This window comes from Oscarella lobularis, chromosome 15, assembly GCF_947507565.1.
Source record: "Oscarella lobularis chromosome 15, ooOscLobu1.1, whole genome shotgun sequence".
Taxonomy (NCBI): Eukaryota; Metazoa; Porifera; class Homoscleromorpha; order Homosclerophorida; family Oscarellidae; genus Oscarella; species Oscarella lobularis.
In genome coordinates, this window is record NC_089189.1 from 65,768 (window position 1) to 81,922 (window position 16,155).

At 43.2% G+C, this 16,155-nt stretch overlaps 7 protein-coding genes across 9 annotated transcripts; 2 read left to right on the forward strand and 5 right to left on the reverse strand.

Moving 5' to 3' along the window:
* Positions 1-18: 18 nt before the first annotated feature.
* LOC136196169 (uncharacterized) lies at positions 19-3,143 on the reverse strand. Its single transcript, XM_065985673.1, has 9 exons — positions 3,055-3,143; positions 2,376-2,995; positions 2,173-2,324; positions 1,939-2,118; positions 1,735-1,885; positions 1,572-1,684; positions 409-1,524; positions 283-358; positions 19-225 (listed from the first exon to the last, which is right to left on the reverse strand). The coding sequence occupies exons 2-9, from the start codon at positions 2,935-2,937 to the stop codon at positions 158-160; spliced, it is 2,418 nt and encodes an 805-aa protein (XP_065841745.1). The 5' UTR covers positions 2,938-2,995; positions 3,055-3,143; the 3' UTR covers positions 19-157.
* LOC136196167 (alsin-like) lies at positions 3,144-7,004 on the reverse strand. Its single transcript, XM_065985672.1, has 21 exons — positions 6,661-7,004; positions 6,525-6,608; positions 6,332-6,475; positions 6,208-6,278; positions 6,059-6,155; positions 5,896-6,003; positions 5,586-5,846; positions 5,463-5,540; positions 5,287-5,413; positions 5,073-5,237; positions 4,956-5,023; positions 4,861-4,908; positions 4,716-4,809; positions 4,589-4,665; positions 4,412-4,540; positions 4,312-4,358; positions 4,176-4,266; positions 3,988-4,125; positions 3,801-3,938; positions 3,471-3,749; positions 3,144-3,416 (listed from the first exon to the last, which is right to left on the reverse strand). Exons 1-21 carry the CDS (start codon positions 6,979-6,981, stop codon positions 3,216-3,218), a joined length of 2,766 nt encoding a protein of 921 aa, XP_065841744.1. The 5' UTR covers positions 6,982-7,004; the 3' UTR covers positions 3,144-3,215.
* A 5-nt stretch (positions 7,005-7,009) lies between these two features.
* On the reverse strand, positions 7,010-10,151 carry LOC136196174 (meiosis-specific nuclear structural protein 1-like). The gene is made up of 13 exons (XM_065985680.1): positions 9,424-10,151; positions 9,269-9,359; positions 9,047-9,135; positions 8,775-8,996; positions 8,600-8,727; positions 8,445-8,547; positions 8,093-8,398; positions 7,906-8,046; positions 7,809-7,858; positions 7,704-7,761; positions 7,534-7,656; positions 7,219-7,479; positions 7,010-7,163 (listed from the first exon to the last, which is right to left on the reverse strand). Exons 1-13 carry the CDS (start codon positions 9,646-9,648, stop codon positions 7,068-7,070), a joined length of 1,893 nt encoding a protein of 630 aa, XP_065841752.1. The 5' UTR covers positions 9,649-10,151; the 3' UTR covers positions 7,010-7,067.
* On the forward strand, positions 9,451-11,935 carry LOC136196186 (RNA-binding protein with multiple splicing 2-like). 3 transcript variants are annotated; one of them, XM_065985702.1, is made up of 11 exons: positions 9,451-9,712; positions 9,784-9,861; positions 10,407-10,454; positions 10,570-10,632; positions 10,683-10,860; positions 10,914-10,971; positions 11,048-11,111; positions 11,167-11,306; positions 11,357-11,476; positions 11,615-11,654; positions 11,732-11,935. In XM_065985702.1, exons 1-11 carry the CDS (start codon positions 9,635-9,637, stop codon positions 11,735-11,737), a joined length of 873 nt encoding a protein of 290 aa, XP_065841774.1. In that variant the 5' UTR covers positions 9,451-9,634; the 3' UTR covers positions 11,738-11,935. The 3 variants fall into 3 exon arrangements, with proteins under 3 accessions (XP_065841774.1, XP_065841771.1, XP_065841772.1); XM_065985699.1 differs by having other exon boundaries at positions 11,615-11,648; positions 11,730-11,935; XM_065985700.1 differs by lacking the exon at positions 11,615-11,654 and having other exon boundaries at positions 9,452-9,712.
* On the reverse strand, positions 11,812-14,629 carry LOC136196173 (protection of telomeres protein 1-like). The gene is made up of 14 exons (XM_065985679.1): positions 14,472-14,629; positions 14,339-14,420; positions 14,215-14,285; positions 14,041-14,154; positions 13,772-13,979; positions 13,440-13,714; positions 13,281-13,391; positions 13,159-13,232; positions 12,982-13,111; positions 12,747-12,919; positions 12,557-12,692; positions 12,351-12,501; positions 12,210-12,292; positions 11,812-12,135 (listed from the first exon to the last, which is right to left on the reverse strand). Exons 1-14 carry the CDS (start codon positions 14,598-14,600, stop codon positions 11,929-11,931), a joined length of 1,944 nt encoding a protein of 647 aa, XP_065841751.1. The 5' UTR covers positions 14,601-14,629; the 3' UTR covers positions 11,812-11,928.
* Positions 14,599-15,310, forward strand: LOC136196191 (coiled-coil domain-containing protein 25-like). The gene has a single exon (XM_065985708.1). It carries the CDS (start codon positions 14,640-14,642, stop codon positions 15,276-15,278), a length of 639 nt encoding a protein of 212 aa, XP_065841780.1. The 5' UTR covers positions 14,599-14,639; the 3' UTR covers positions 15,279-15,310.
* LOC136196188 (ras-related protein Rab-27B-like) lies at positions 15,291-16,152 on the reverse strand. Its single transcript, XM_065985705.1, has 3 exons — positions 15,985-16,152; positions 15,878-15,936; positions 15,291-15,812 (listed from the first exon to the last, which is right to left on the reverse strand). The coding sequence occupies exons 1-3, from the start codon at positions 16,150-16,152 to the stop codon at positions 15,353-15,355; spliced, it is 687 nt and encodes a 228-aa protein (XP_065841777.1). The 3' UTR covers positions 15,291-15,352.
* Between the last annotated feature and the right edge of the window lie 3 nt (positions 16,153-16,155).

Sequence of the window (16,155 nt, forward strand, 5' to 3'; positions counted from 1 at the left end):
CTTATGAGAGCCTTGACGAGCGATTCTCGCGTTGCGCTGAGGTCGTATTTGTCGATCCACGCCTCGAGGAAGCGAAGCGCCTGATCTTCTCTAGCGTGTAATTCGATTTTAGCGATTTCGGAATCGGTTAAGTAAGGAAAGATGACACGAGCGACGTCTATCCATTTAGAGCGCATGATAGACGACAGATAGTCCATTTCGAGATGAGATGATTGTATTCGAGAGCTACATTCAGAACAATACGTAAAACGAAGGAAAAATACATGAGATTGAAGAATTTACCCATCTCACGACTTGGTTCCAAACGTCCTTGCTTATCGGTCGTGATGACGTTGAGTTCTTGAAGCTGCAAAGCACCCTAAAAACGAAAATTGTACAAACGAAAACGATATCTATTAATTAACTAACATCAACGTGATCACAGATATAAGAAGATGCAGAGCGTTGAATGCCAAGGCATTGACGTCGATCGCCGGAAACGATCGTGACGTAAGCTGAAATTGTTGGAAGTCGTTGTAGAACCTCTCTACGATTGTATGTGAAGTGGAACGTGTCGACCCACGCGTCAATGGGACTATCTCTCGCCGCTAACAACTGTTGCATGTTGACGTATTTCCTTTTGACACGACTCTCGTTGATCCAGCCTTCGATGTCGTCTGCTTCGACGACGTTTAAGTCGGTGCGCGAGAGAACGAGATTTTTGACACGTTGTTCAAAAAGAAGAGGCCGAATGCGGTCGTCGTTACGATGAGCGAGATAACGATCCCGATGCTCGGGTCGCGTTGAGATGATGCAGAGATCGAATTGCCACTCGTCGGGATTTTTAATTTTTTCAAAAGAGATAGCATGGAATGAGAAAGCTTGTTGACCCAACCCGTAGAAATGAGTGAAGAAACAGCAACTGACATCCTCATTCGAAGAGGCGACGGCGACGGCGGAAGCGGCGGCGGCCGGAGCGGAAGGAGAGACGATGACTTTGACGACAGACGATTGAAGAAGAGCGGCGATTTTTCGCTCTCCCGCTCTATCAATCACGATCTTCTCGTCGAATTTAATTGGGTGTTTTGTCGTCGCCAAATGATCGTGAGGTTGATAGAAGAAGACGACTTTGGAAGCGCTCGTTTTGGGCGTCATTGGATCGAGATTGAGACCGTGCTCATGACACATTTCAATGTGTACGTCATCGTCGGATAAGCCGGAAGGAAGAGACAATTGAATCAGATCGCTCACGAATTCGTCGTCAAGGAGACCCTGCGATTGTTTGGCGTCGAATGTGAAGAGGGTCAAGCTCATTGTCGTCTTTGGAGTCGGCGAAAGTGCGGTGCGGGGGTGAATTCGAAGGGTTGATCCCGTATTGGGAATGGAGATCTCCGCTCCTTTGTCCAATGAGACTGGAGTGGCGAATCTCTTCCATCGAGTGAAGATGAGAACGCTTTGAGGCGTTACGACGGCAATTACGTCTTCTACTCGTTGGGGAGACGGATGCAACAAGTCGCGTTCTTTTTGAGACAGACCTTCGCAATTCTACACAATTGAAAATAATTATATGACGTTTAAATATTGATTTCTACCATTGTTGGAGAGTTGGAACGAAACGGCGCATTCTTATCGTATTTTGAAGTTTCTTGTTCGATTGGTTCGTTCATATCGTGTCGAAGAAGTTTCTCACTAATATTCTCCAAATCTATGCAATCAATAAAATTATTTTTGACAGTTATTTTGAAAATTTAATACCGTATTTAAAAATATCTAGTAGCGCCTCTGGTGTGCCCTCGCTTTCTTTATAGGGTGATCCTCCATATCGCAGAATAAAGAGAAGACCTCTTCTAACAATAGAGCAGACTGCTTGGCGCCCTGTTGGAATTGGCTCATCTGATATTGACACCTGTCAAATGAACTTTGTCATCGTAGAATGTCATATTAAAATATTTCAATTACCTTTTTGCACTTTTGAAAGTCAATTAGAATCATTTGGGCCAGAGACAGAGGAAAGAAGTCTTTCCCATATCCCCACAAGAGAAAAGCAACTGGCCCCCCTAATGTGGGAATATCAACAACAACCGTCGAATGATCGAATCGAGGAATGAGATGATCATCCAATTTCATTTCAATCCACTCCTACGCAAATAAATCACATTGTTCAATTAATTAATAACAAACCTATCTCATTACCAGTGAACTGAACATGAACAGAAAAGCATCATTCAACACTTCTTCAGGACCACCGCCAATGAGAATGGCTCGATTAATATCAACTGAAGTGAAGGAATGTGAGTCTCGAGGAAGTGGTTTTTTTCCTGTGCATTGAGCTGGAATCCAATTCCCTTCAAACAAATGTCTACATTCAATTCAAAATAATTTTACACGTCACTCACTCTTTCGGATGCCAAACAACCAAACTTCATTGTTCCACCCCTCATTAGGATATTTTGAAGAAGGAATGAATTGAGATCCGTCTGGTATTGGTGAAACAATCGTTGTTCCGTGTCCGCCCATGATGACGAGATGTTCATCTCCTTTCTTCCCTAACACGCACATTCCATGGCTCTCTCTCCCGCTGGGCGTTGATTGGTCATTGGAATGGATTCGTTGCCATTCCAACGTCGATCCATCCAATTTGTGAACATCGTTCAAATAGACAAGACGGCCCTGATCAGACGAGAAGTAGAAACCACCAAATTGATAAATGTCCCGATTTTGGACGACACAGATTCGTGCGTGGAAACATGGATGAGGAAGGTCGGATGGGCTGTTGGATGTCGCTCGTCGTTCATTCCATTGACTTGTCAACAGATTGAAGCACTCGATCAATTCGGGAGAACGCACGTACATCTTTCCCGTCGATTCTCTCACCGCGAATCCTCCCCACACAAGCATTTCATCATTGATCACGGCGGCGACGTGTCCCATTCGAGATGACGGACACGCGGATGACATTTTCGAAGAGGAGAAACGGTTTGAGAGAATCGAATCGAGTGCTTCGATCAAAACGAGTCTAAAAGAAAGGAAAATGACAATTCATCAAACAAAATCGATTGTTGGCATGGCAACGACCTTTGCAAGACGACTCAATCGCTCCGGAGACGACGAAAACGGCTCAAAAACGAGAAATTACGACATGAGTACGACGCCTTGAAATCACGTGCCAACATCATCACGTGACTTTATTTAATATACAGTACATGCATTGAAAAATGTAAATAAGTATTTCATTTTTAAAATTCATTGGGAGTAATTGTTGGCAGTTCAACCGCGGTCGTTTCGCTGCCACTTATAAGAATTCCTCGTTGCCACATTTGATGTTCCGTCGCCCCGGAAACCAATTTTCGGAAACCACGCCCATGTTTCTTATCATTCAGCCAATTTCCCGTATACGTAGTCCCAACCAGAGAAGTCTCCTTCCCTTTTCCGTGTTTCTATGGAAACCAATATGTATGCAAATATTTTCAATTTAGAAATATTATTTGTACCATTCCTTCCTGCCATTCCCCGTCATATTTCCCGCGTGTCGTTACCTCGGCTCCCTTACCGTGTCTCCGCCCATTTTCCCATTCTCCATCATACATCGTAGCCCCGTTCAATTTACTCATAAAGAGCCCCTTCCCGTGCATTTTATCTCCCTTCCACTGGCCCTTATACGTCGTACCGCCGCCCCAATCCATTTCCCCCTCTCCCTCACGAACATTTTCACACCACTTGCCCTTATACTGAAAGCCACTCGAATAAGTCATCACTCCCTCACCATGCCTCTAAATAAAAATACGAAATAATACCTTTTTAATTATTATTGATTTATATACCATTCCATTGAGAGTTTCTCCTTCATAGCGCGATTTATCAGCGTACGTAAACGTCCCCTTTCCAGTGATGCAATCGCTCTTAAACTGCCCTTCGTATACGTCCCCATTAGCAAAGGTAAAAACACCAATGCCATGACGCTGATTAAATAATCAATATCGTAACTATAGCACGTGATCTATTGCTTACTTTTCCGCTATTCCATTGTCCGTCATAGACGTCTCCGTTGCTGTATTTACACTTTCCTTGCAAGTGGGGACGATCCTCCACCCATCGTCCGTCATACTCTTCACCGTTCGTTCCCGTATATACCCCGTGACCATTACGCTGTTACACAATTAAATATTTTAGCTATTCAATTCCACTAAGTCTCTTACTTGATTCTTTTTCCACAGTCCGTTGTATGTGGAACCGTCGGCATACGTCATTTTGCCACGCCCCTCAAGGAAATTATTTCGAAACTCCCCTCTAATAATTAAATAAGTGAATTCCCAGATTGCTATAGAAAATTACTTGTAAGCATTTCCAGACAGAAAATGCATTTCTCCGTCTCCGTTTCTCTACACAAATAGAGAGATACTTAGTAGCTAATTGATTCCATGTGTCATTGTACCTGAGATTCTTTCCAATTTCCTTCGTATTTAGATTTCACGGAGGACGACTGCCACACCCCTTTCCCTTCAATTTCTCCGTTAACAAAAGTCCCTTCAAAACGATCCCCACTAGCAAACTCAATAACAGCCTAAACCCAATTATTTAATCAATTAAAACTAGATATATCATTGTCTACTTTTCCGTGTTTAACCCCATCCTTCCACTGCCCCTTATAAACGTCATCATTGCAGTATCTCATCTCCCCATACCCATCTGAAAAACCAGTTAAATTTGCCCTAAAATATTCTATTGATCTTATTAACTGGGCATGTCTTCTTCCCAGTGTCCCTTATATCGTTCTCCCGTATTATAAGTCAACTCTCCTTCCCCACATCGTTCATCTTCAACCCAATCCCCCTATGTAGCACTTTATATATATCGAGATATTACGTCACTTTTATTTTTTACAGAGTAGCTCGTTTTATTGGGCCACGTGAGATGACCACGTCCATGACGCTAAAACCAATTAAATTAATAAATAATAATAGTCTATACACTATTACCTTTGCATCATTCCATTGCCCTACGTAATGGGAACCGTTTTTATAATGAAAAGCAGCAGCGCGAATTTCTAATAAAAAATTAAATAATATTTCCTATCTACGTGCACGAGGACTAACGAATTTCAATTTTCTCGCCGGAATTCGACTTTCCAGCGCACTGCCTAAGATATCCTTGCACGGAATCATTCAATTTCTGAAGCCAAAGTTTCTTCTCGTTCCTCGAACGACAATAGATCGTGTAGGGACGATCAGGAGTAAAAATCTCAATAGCATCCTCTCGCGCTAAGAAAAAAATACCAAATGTAGATAATCAATATTAATTATTTATTACTTGTTGCTGGATCAAGATCAGAGAGATCTTCAAACCAGACGCTATTCAGTTCCAAAGCAAGTTCTACTTCACTATGCTTTGCATCTCCGCGAACAGCAAAAACAATGAGATCATTGAAAAGAATGCACTAGAAATCAATATTAATTAATTAAATAATATATTTTTTCTTTATTTACTTGGTATAGTTTTTTTATGCTCATGAAGAAAACTTGACCTTCCTTGATGAGAGTCCTACCCTTTTTCTCAGAAATGCTCTAGAATTGAATATTAATCTATTGCCTAATTTTGGGTTTCCTTACCTTGAGTCCACTGACTTGATTTCTAAGTTCTCCAAGAGCTTTTTGACTCTGCACTTCCCGTATCTGACTATTGACGTAATCGGCCAATTCGTTCATTTTGGCGAGGGCTTCGCAAAGAGGGGCGTGGTCAACGTGAGATTTGGGCGTCTTTTCAGTTAATTCCTTCAAAAGTAGCAAATAACGGGGAATTCGCTGAACAGGAGTCAAAAGATAGGAAGAGAGAGTGAATCCCACTTGACAACGTGCGTCACTGTAGCAAGCCTAAAATCCAATACAAATTAAGCATTCTTATTATTGATTTTTTATTTACGTTGAGGGCTGCTTCGAAATCTTTTTTCTTTTTCGTTTTTTGACCAATCAGCGCTTCAGCGTTGTCGTAATTGTTGCAATAGACAGTGTAGATACGAAAACGCGTAATCTTAGAATTAAAAAATATTAGACAATATGAATTTAGACGTATTTTAGTATAGTACTCTATTGAGAAAGAGGTCTCCAATGCAAGAGCGATCAGACCAAGCAGAAAGACGCATAAAAAGACTATGAAGAAGCTCCTGGCTAAAACTCAAAATGCTACACACAAAAAATCAATAAATAATAAGAGTCACGTGATAAAAAGATATACTTGGTAATATTGGCAAATATTCCATCGATTTCGCTACTTTCAAGAAGACCACAAAGTGGCTGCATAAAAACCTTAGACAAAAATAAATAAGACATATGTCACGTGATTATTTGTGTATATATACCTCGTAGATCATTTCTAGTCCTCTCACGTACGTCAATTCTGACGTATAGATCTCGTGAACGACACGGGATCGTGCGTCGCGAGGCAACAAATCCGGGAATGAGGGCGGACAAGATTCGCTCGAAAATCCCGGAGATAAAGCCGGCTAAAAAGCAAAAATGAAACGAGAAGAATTAAAAGAATTTTAAATTTACCATAATTTGCTCAAAAGCCATAGAAGTCGTTTTAGTTTTTCGCGACAATTTTCCCGAATTCGACCCCGTTTGCGATTTCGACAACTGAAGACGTGAAATACGAAACCAAAAACGCCCGGATTTTTCTTTCTCTAACCGTTTTCGGCGATTTCCGATTTTCCCTTTCGATTTTCGCTTTTTCTTCGACCGCGACCACGCCCTCTTGCAAATCGCCCTTTTGTCGTCTTCGAATCGTTTCTGGCGTACTCGGTCGAGGCGGCGGAGGCTTTTTAGCTTCATTATCTGACGACGAAGACGCTTCGCTCTCCTTTCGCGCATTTCGAACCGAATCTCGCGCGCGAGGCGGTCGAACGGGAAGATTGAGCTGCGTTTTCGACAGCTCCGTCTTGACGCGCACCGATCGCGGCCGACGCGCCTCGTCCGACGCCGTTTCACCGACAAAGAAGCGACTCGACATTGAAAAAAGCTCGAAAGTGTACGGGATGTCAGCCAGGCAGCACCCCCCACGTGATCACTACATGTATAAGTGAAAGCGAAGTTCTCTCAAAAATCGTCAAAGTCATCGCGTTTCGTACGTTCGTATCTCTTCTTAAACTCGTCATCGAACATATCCAAATCTTGAGACCCTCTCAAAACGCCCTAGAGAAGCAAGAACGTGAAACGTTGCTAAGGGCAACGAGTAATGGGGCCCCACCTTGGGTAAATAACCCAACAATTGCGCAGCATGTTCGCGCAACAACTTGCGTCTCTCCTGCTCAATAATCTCGCGACGCAAACCCTCCAATCGCTCCTCTTCTCTCCTCTCCTCAACCTCAGCTTCCTTATCCCTCAAATGTTGAGCTCTTCGTTGTTCTATAAGACGTTCCACGGCACGTTTGTGTTCCAATTGCTTCATGCGTCGTTTTTGCGCATTCATTTGCTCGATTCTATCATCCTCAGCAAACTTACGCATCATCTTTGGGGGAGACATTTCTAGAGAGACTAAGTTTTTAATTTTTTTTTCTTTTACCTCTTCGCGGAATCTTTGTTCTTCGTCTCGCAATGCACGTTCCCTCTCTTCCTTGATTCGCATTTGGATTGCGTGGGCTTTCTGCAAGTCAATTCTGCGTCGAATTTGACGTTCAATGTCCATCTGAAGAGCAGAGAATGAAATAATGATATTTTAAATATTTCTCGAACTTTTTCTTTTTGACGTTCTCGCTCCTCTTGCTCTTCCAAATAGAGCTCAGTTCTTATTCTAAAACAACAATACATGTCTAAGAAATAATTCTAGACTGTGATTACCGTTCCATTTCTTCTTCCTCTTCTCTCTTCTTAGCAATTTCTTGAGCCAACTGAACGAAACGTTATTCCACGTCGAAAAAGTCGACATTTAGTTCACCTGGTTCTGCACTGAAGCTTTGGCTTCTTCCTGGACTTTCTTCTGAGCCATTCTCTCCTCTTCTCTCATCTGTCTTTCCTTAGCAAACTCCAATATCTTCTGATTCTCTTTCTCCATTTCCTCACGCTCTCTCTTCTTCCACTAAGAAAAGAATACAATACGTCTATTTTATAGGCTTTATCTCTACCTCTTCTCTGGCTCCCAAAAAGTCTTCTATGTATCTTTGAGTTGCTTTTTGTTGCGTCAATTTTCTCTCAATTTCTCGCTGATCTTCCTCGTAAATTTTCCGCACAATTTCATCAATCATCAATTTTTCCTTGAGGAATTCCTCATAAGCTTCCTGACGCTTTCTCTCCTGCTCATCCAATTGCTTTTCCAACTCCTGTTGATATCTCACACTCTCATCCCAACGTTTCTTCTCCTTCTCCTCCTCAGCACGCTTTGATTTCTGATGCTCAGACCTCATAGTCTCAGTCAAGTCCCTCTCCTCTCTCTATAAAAAAATACTAGTATTATAAAGAGTCTTTATTCTAATGTACTTCTTTGTCTATCATCATGGCTCGTTTTTCAGCCAATTGAGCTGCTCTCTCTCTATTCATGTATCCAGCTTTGAGTTTAGCTTTCAATTCTCTCAATTCCAAGCTATAGAAATCATAAAAACGTCTTTTTTCCCCACTCTCCCCTATATTTTCACCTGTTCTCTTGTATCTGTTGCCTCATTCTAATATCCTTTTCCTTTTCCCATTTCAATTTATCCATTTCCCTAGCCAAAGCCTCTTCCTGCACACGTTGTTTCTCCTGCAAAACACGAGCCTTTTCCGCCTGAAAAAAATAAATAAAAAAACATTACATATCTTTATATCAAAAACCTCTATAATTGATCTTTCTAATCCGATTTCGCTCTGTTCTTGCTGCATTTGACGCAAAAGTCGTTTATTTTCGACGCGTTCGTCGCTGGACATGTTCGCTCGCAACATCCGGTCCTTAGCGAGAGTTCTCATGTGATCTTCGATAACGTATTCGCGACGGCGATTATCGGCGCGTCGACGCTCTTCTTGGGCGTGGCTCAAGTGAAATCGTCGTCCCGTTGCCTAAAAGTCGGCTTAGATGAGGCGTTGAGAGCGAGAAAAGGCGTTCTAACCATTGGGAGAAAAGAAGTCGTTTGCTTTGACGACGCGCTTGCGCACTCGCTGCTACCAGGGGCGTTGCTACGATAGCGCACTTGGCTGTCTAAAGAGAAATAAAAAATCTTTTTGTTCTACGTAGGACTGCTACGTGAATTGAATTATTTAAATAGGCAGTGCTTCTAAAAATTAATAATTTCCCAACGACTCCACCCCCATTCTTAATTTATCGTTCTTACCGAATTCTTTGGAGAAAATGCTTAGATTTGACTTCAAAGATGTGCTCGTCGCGGCCCCAACTCTTCGTCTTCGCGACGAGGGTGTAAGAATCTCCATCAGATATGATAACGTAATTAACACAAAGGACCAATGACAATCGGGCATCGGTTGTTACATTTGTCCCGTTGTTCCTTTCACGTGCGAAGTTCGAAGTGTGCCCATCCGCGGCTCGCGTATCGAGGCAACTCCACTCTCGTCGACAGCGGCCACATAGAGCAGTCGAATCGTCTGCTGCGCACGCCGACACACCGAAGCACATCGGCCCCCCCACCGCGGCACAGCCTCCACGAGTCCCAACGCAATTCTCTCCCTCCCTCTCCTTACGAATGGTCCTCGACATGGATAGCGATCACGAAAAAGACAAGGAAGGCGTCGCTCAAGGAGCCCAAGCGGCCGATGAAGAGGTAGGGGAAATCGACATCGAGAAATCGACACCTCCCCTTATCGCGCGAGATCCCTCTACGTCCCCCTTTAGGTTCGCACCCTATTCGTGAGCGGACTCCCGCCCGACGTTCGTCCGCGCGAGCTCTATCTTCTCTTTCGTCCCTACAAGGTGAGCTGTTGATAGAGAAACGACCGCAAAGTGTCGATCGACGTGCGTGTCCGCCGTCGCATGTGTCGAACACCGTACGTACATGTGTTAGGAAGTCGTTCGCGACGTCCGTACTAGTCTAGTTCGTTCGTCTTCCTACCGTTAGACGCGTGCGATTGTGTGCGCGTCCGGCTCACGCGACACGAATTCCTCACCAAATTAGCAAATCGCGACCGCAGACGCCAATCGGCATCAGATAGCCAAATTGGAAACATACAACGTGGTGGGCGAGATAACGTTCTCTGCCGATGAATCTGCGGTGGGCGACTCGGGGGAGCCGCGGGCGTACGAACTATTCCCTATGCTCCTTCCTTTGGCTTCGTCCCGACCTAATTTGCGGTTCAACACAAACATGTCCTAATCAGGCTGCACTGCCTCCCCCGCGATTGTCGTCCAATCGCGCGAAGGCGAAACGTCTACGCGCACTCGAATATGCCTTATCTTAATCTCTTGCCGATTGCTTTCGCTTGCGACTATAACATTATCCCCCCATTTTCTTTTTTTAGGACTACGAAGGGTCTCAGATTCGTTGGGCGACGAAACGAAAGATGATGGTACGCGCCTTTGATGACGCACTCGCTTTTGTCTCTCCCCCCCACGCATCGCTATGACGAAAATTCCATTCACTATCACCGTCACCCCTCCTAATGAGTTTTCTTTGTGCTTCAGCCCGTCGCATTTGTCGTGTTTCGGACACGAGCTGGTGCTGATGAGGCGAGAGTCGCCTTACAGGTTCTATATATAAATGGTACCCTATGTCTCTCATACTGTCTATACTAAAGGGAGAACAATTCGATCCCGATTTGCCGCTCAAATTGCGACTCGAATTCGCCAAAACGAATACGAAATCGGCTGTGAATAAAATGGCACCGTCGTATCCGTTTCGCCCCGTCAATGCAGCGACGGCGGCGGCGGCGGCAGCGGCAGCCGCTGCCGCACAATACCCACCTGGGACCGCATGTAAGAGATAGAGAGAGAAAAGGAATCCCTTAGACCACCCAATCTTTTTTTAGATGTTAATAGCTACGTTGGACCGGCTATGCAAGAAGGTTGGGCCCATCCCCAGCAAATGTAAGTGGAGAAGACTATGTGGGGTCATACAAAGGATGATGTCACTTCGTTATGAGACAGTCACATCTTTTCTTAGGTTTCCTATGAACGAGAGCGCTGTCATGCAACAGGCGGCTCTCACTCAACTTCCCATGCAAATGGTTATTTATTTATGAGTGGAATCTCATTTGTTGTGACTGTGGTGTAACTACGTAGGGACCACCGGTTCCAAGCGGTCCTCATCACCATCACCATCACTCCCAACAGGCTACTTCCACGCCACCGGGACCCGTTCTCTTCGTAGCGAATATCAATCCGGCTTTATCAGAAAAAGATATACACGCCCAATTCCAGTGGTAAGATAGATAAAGTCAATAGATATTATAGACATCATATCTTTTTATAGCCTAGATGGATATGCTAGAGCGCAAGTAGTTCCTCCCAATTACAAAGGAGGAGTGCCCGCCTGTTACATAGAATTCCATGACGCGGAAAAGGCCGGAAAGGCCATTCCAGAACTTAGGGCGTAAGAAGAAAAAAAATTCGCGTTATGTATGGTGGGTTCACATCCGCTTCTATTTCTAATGTGAACCCACCATTAGTCACTCTAACGACGAAAAATAAAGAGAACTAGTAATCACTATAGCAGCACTTTCACATCTAGGTTGGGATTGCGCACAGATTTTTCACAAAATCACAGGGAGGTAGTACTCTTTTCCTTTATCTCTCTTTCCCAATATCATTCCCTATTAATATCTTACCTTTTTTTCTCTCCCTATAGAGCTAACCGATCTGTCGAAGAGACAACAGGCGCTCTCTCTGGACTTAACATCTAAAGTCTGTCGTCGTTCGCCGCAACTATTAATTTTCTTCTGTTCAACTCAACCCGTTTTTGCCAAGATAGGGCATTGATAGTAGCCGTTTAAAAGTGTCGTCAACAAAAGATTTTAAAGTTTTCTACTTAATAAAGATGATTATTTATTCATCCTCCAGACGCGTTCCCGTCACGCGATACATAGTTTCACCCGTTCTCGCATGACGATACGACTTGACAATAAATTCAAGAAGCGGCGGAACATTAGACGATTTTCGAATCAAAAGCGAATCGAGTTTAGCGCGAAGTTGCGCCGCGCGATCCGACGAAGAAAAAACGATCTCGGGAAGAAAATCGTCGAGAAACGCTAGCTAATATAAATAAGACGTGGGGGGGCCCCCCCTCTATAATAAGCTCCTTGTGTCTAAGTAGGTGGGTGGCTTACCGCATCTTCCTTGAATAGGATCACGTTTAAATCTCCTGTTGCGTCTCTGAGCTTTAGTTTGAACACGTAGATGAGCTCTACTCCTTTAGGGGGGATTTCTAAATGAGCTATACGTAGTATTGGGTTGCTTCTTTGTCTTACTTCGTGACTTTGCGTGTTGACAAAACGTACACGTCTTTGCGCCTGAGTCGAGCCCTCTTCCACATGATGAACACGTCCTTTGGATCATATTCTGTACGTTGCGAGGCGAGTACGAGACGATGGAGGCGACAACGCGATAAATCTTTGGCACCTCAAAAAGAAAAAATATTAGAACGTAAGGAAAAGATGTGTACGTACGTACGTACTTCGAGATCTTGACTAATATCTCTGATACTTGATAGATCTAATTGCTTTAGATCCAATTGCTTTAGTTCACCTCGCTCAAGCCTTGTTCTAATAGCTGAAGGAGTATAATTCTCTTTCAAAGCATCGCGAATTTTTCTAAATCATACATCAACATTTTAACGCATTGCTTATTATTATAAAATTTCTTGCCTTTCGACTTTCTTTAGTTCTTTGCTACCGTGATCGTCTACAGTAACGACCGTAATTCCTCTCCCATGTGACGATCCCTTATGTAAACAAATCTCCACTTTCTCTTCCTCTCCACTGACGAGTCCACGATAGGGTAAAGCATGGCAATTATGAAGTACAACGTAACTTCCAGGCTTTTTAATTAATAAAAAAAACACGATATAATGAAACTGTCTATTTTTTAATCTTTTCCTACTTGAATTTCCATTGCTGTTGAAGCGTGGTCGTCATAGCAGAATACGTCAATTGAAACTTGATTTGAAGTTGTATAGGAAAGGAGGTTGACGTCAAATTTTTGCAGAGGAACGTCGGCGCATTTACAAGATCTAAAAATGAACAATTAAAATTTGTCGACGATTTCGAAAATAAATACATTTTTCGCTTCGTTCCATCTAGAACGCGTAGAACAGTGCAATTGCCTGCCTTTGTAGGACAACTTCCTATAACCTAAATAAGGAAATTGTACTAAGAAACGACTCTGAGTACGTTTTCTACCTGACACAACAAGTCAAAGTAATTTCCTGGTCTCACACTATCAATTGTAACTCTCTCATAAACAGGTGAATCGTCGAAATTGATACTCGCCCATAAACGAAGTTTTTGAATCTAAAAACTCAATATAGACTATTCTTATAGAGACAGCAATCTTCTAACATTATCTTCATCCAATTTATCAAACGTATACGTTGATGATCCAGTTCTAGGTTTAATAGGTTCTCCCAATCGTCCATCAACGACAATACTTGATCCACCAGGCCCATAGGATCCCTGCAATTCCCCTTCAAATATTCCCATTTTGAGACGGTGAATCCGTATGATATCTCCAATACGGTAAACGTGAGGCAACATTCTTTCGTCTTTATGATAGAGACTGCACTTTAGACCCAAAGAATCGCTAGAATCAATAATCTTCACAAAACTACACATCCCTAATAGAAGAAGTATTAAAAAAAACGTTTGTAGCTTGCTTTGTTTATTTTTCTTACCTTCTCCTCTTGTCTGTCTTGGAGGCTTGAAGAATGTAACAACGCCATAAACACTGTAGATCTTCCCTGCTTCTAGGTTACGTAAACGCGTATAAATTTCCTTTGTGTTCTTTTTTGGCGGTTCTTTTGGTGCCGCCGCCGCCATGGCAACCAAACTCTCATCAGGCTCAAAAGCAACACTTTTACTACGTTTTCTGACTTTAGTTACCTGAAAATTATAATTATAGGTATGAGACTCTTTACTCTAAATTTTCTTTTTTTCATCTTACAAATAATTTTCTGCTGTCAATCACTTCTTCCATGATCAATTGAAATGAGTGTTGATCAGGGGGAAGTCCACGTGGACACATACTCACTTTCGGATCAAATAACAAAACGTGATCCTGAAAAATAATTTTTTTTCTACACTTATTAGGATCACATTTTTTCTATTTGGACGAAACCTTTTCTTCTAATTTTTCGCTAACAAAATCGCAGTAATCGCCTCGAAAAAAGACAATCAGCTTGAGATAATCTTACGAAAGTCGACCGTTAGTGAAAAAAGAAAGGGGGCCCCCCTAGTCTTACTGTTCTCTCCATCGCTTATAAGAACTTTCATTTGATTTCCTTTAGCCGTTTTGAAGACGGGATATCGTTTCCGAACGATTCCCTGACCGGTGCGAATCGATTCGATCGCGATATCGATTGCGAAAGCCCTTACCTTGACGTAAAACGGTCTTTCAGAATCAGGACGTACGTTTCGAGCTTTGACGAGATTGTAGGACTCGACAGCGTCGTCCAAATCGCTTTCGTCGAAGGAAAAGACCGCCAGTCCCGCCGCTGCCGCCATTACGAAGGCGCGCGCGCTAAGCCAGTGAAGACTGAAGACATGGTGTTCTACTTTACGTGCAAAGCGCACGATCCACCGCTCGTAATTTATATGGGAGAAGACAAAACTGTGAATGAAGAGCTAATCAAATACGGCTGGCCGAATGACGTCTGGTTTCACGTCGACAAAATGTCGTCTGCTCACGTTTACCTTCGATTGCCTGAATTTATGACGTGGACTGACATCCCGGACGACGTCGTGAGAGAATGCGCGCTATTGGTGAAAGCGAATAGCATCGAAGGATCGAAATTGGCGAGTGTCTCTGTCAAATACACGCCATGGAATAATTTGAAAAAAACTGCCGATATGGATGTTGGACAAATTGGATTTCACAACGAAAAAAACGTGCGTACAATCGACGTCAAAAAAGACGCGATTTTGCTAAAGAAATTGAATCGTACAAAAGAGCAACGAACGCCTGATTTGAAAGCGGAAAAAGAGGACATGGAAAGAGAAACGAGAGCCAAAGAAAAAGCAGAAATGCGAGAGAAAAGGAAAAGAGATAAAGTGGAAACGGAAAGACGCAAGAAAGAAGAAGAAGTACGAAGCTACAAATCGCTAATGAAAACCGAACATATGAAGTCGAACGAATACGTAGGAGAAGTAGATCTAAACGCATTAGACGACGATTTCATGTGAGAGAAAAGAAAATAAAGGAAATGAGGACTCTATTGCTACTATACTACAACTAATAGACTTAATCTATACTAAATCTAATTACAACAAGGTAGGATTCGCTTGAGACCGCGTTTCTCCTCTGCTTCGTTCTCCGCTTTCAATTCTCTCACGTCTTCGCGCTCGATATCCGGGACTAGGTCCGGGACGCGTGGATCACCAACAGCCGGGACGTTACGCTGCATTCTCTCCAAAACCCCATCTAGAAGAATTTCGAACGCTTCGCGCACATTAGCGCCCGATTGGGCGCTCGTTTCCATGTATTTGAGCCCGAGTTTGTCGGCGAAACGTTCCGCGTCGCTTTTCTGCACTTTTCGTATGTGATCGAGATCGGTTTTGTTACCTACGAGTATAGTGACGGGATCTTCGGTGTACGCATGAGTGCGCAACTGTTGAAGCCAACTACGCGTATTTAGAAACGATTGCTCGTTCGTGACGTCAAACATGACGACGAAACCCATTGCATTGCGAAAAAATGCCGTTGCAAGGGAACGAAATCTATCGCGCGCGATTTTTTTAAAAAATGAATAAAGTATGCCCTGCCCCCAAGGCGCCACGCCCACCTTTCTTGTCCTGCAGTGTCCCACAATTGAAGTCGAAGTTTCTTTCGATTTTTCGTTACCTAGAGAGCAGCAATGGAAACCGAACGCTTTTTTATTCCTTTGCATACGCGTTTCTCCTTGAAATCGATGCCGACTGTGGAGAGATAACGATTGCTAAACTGATCGTCGACGAATCGTACGAGAAAGCTCGTTTTTCCCACGCCGGAGTCGCCGAGCACTAGTAATTTGATGAGATAGTCGTAATCTCCGGCTGTAGAACGCCGCGTTTCGTTCATAAC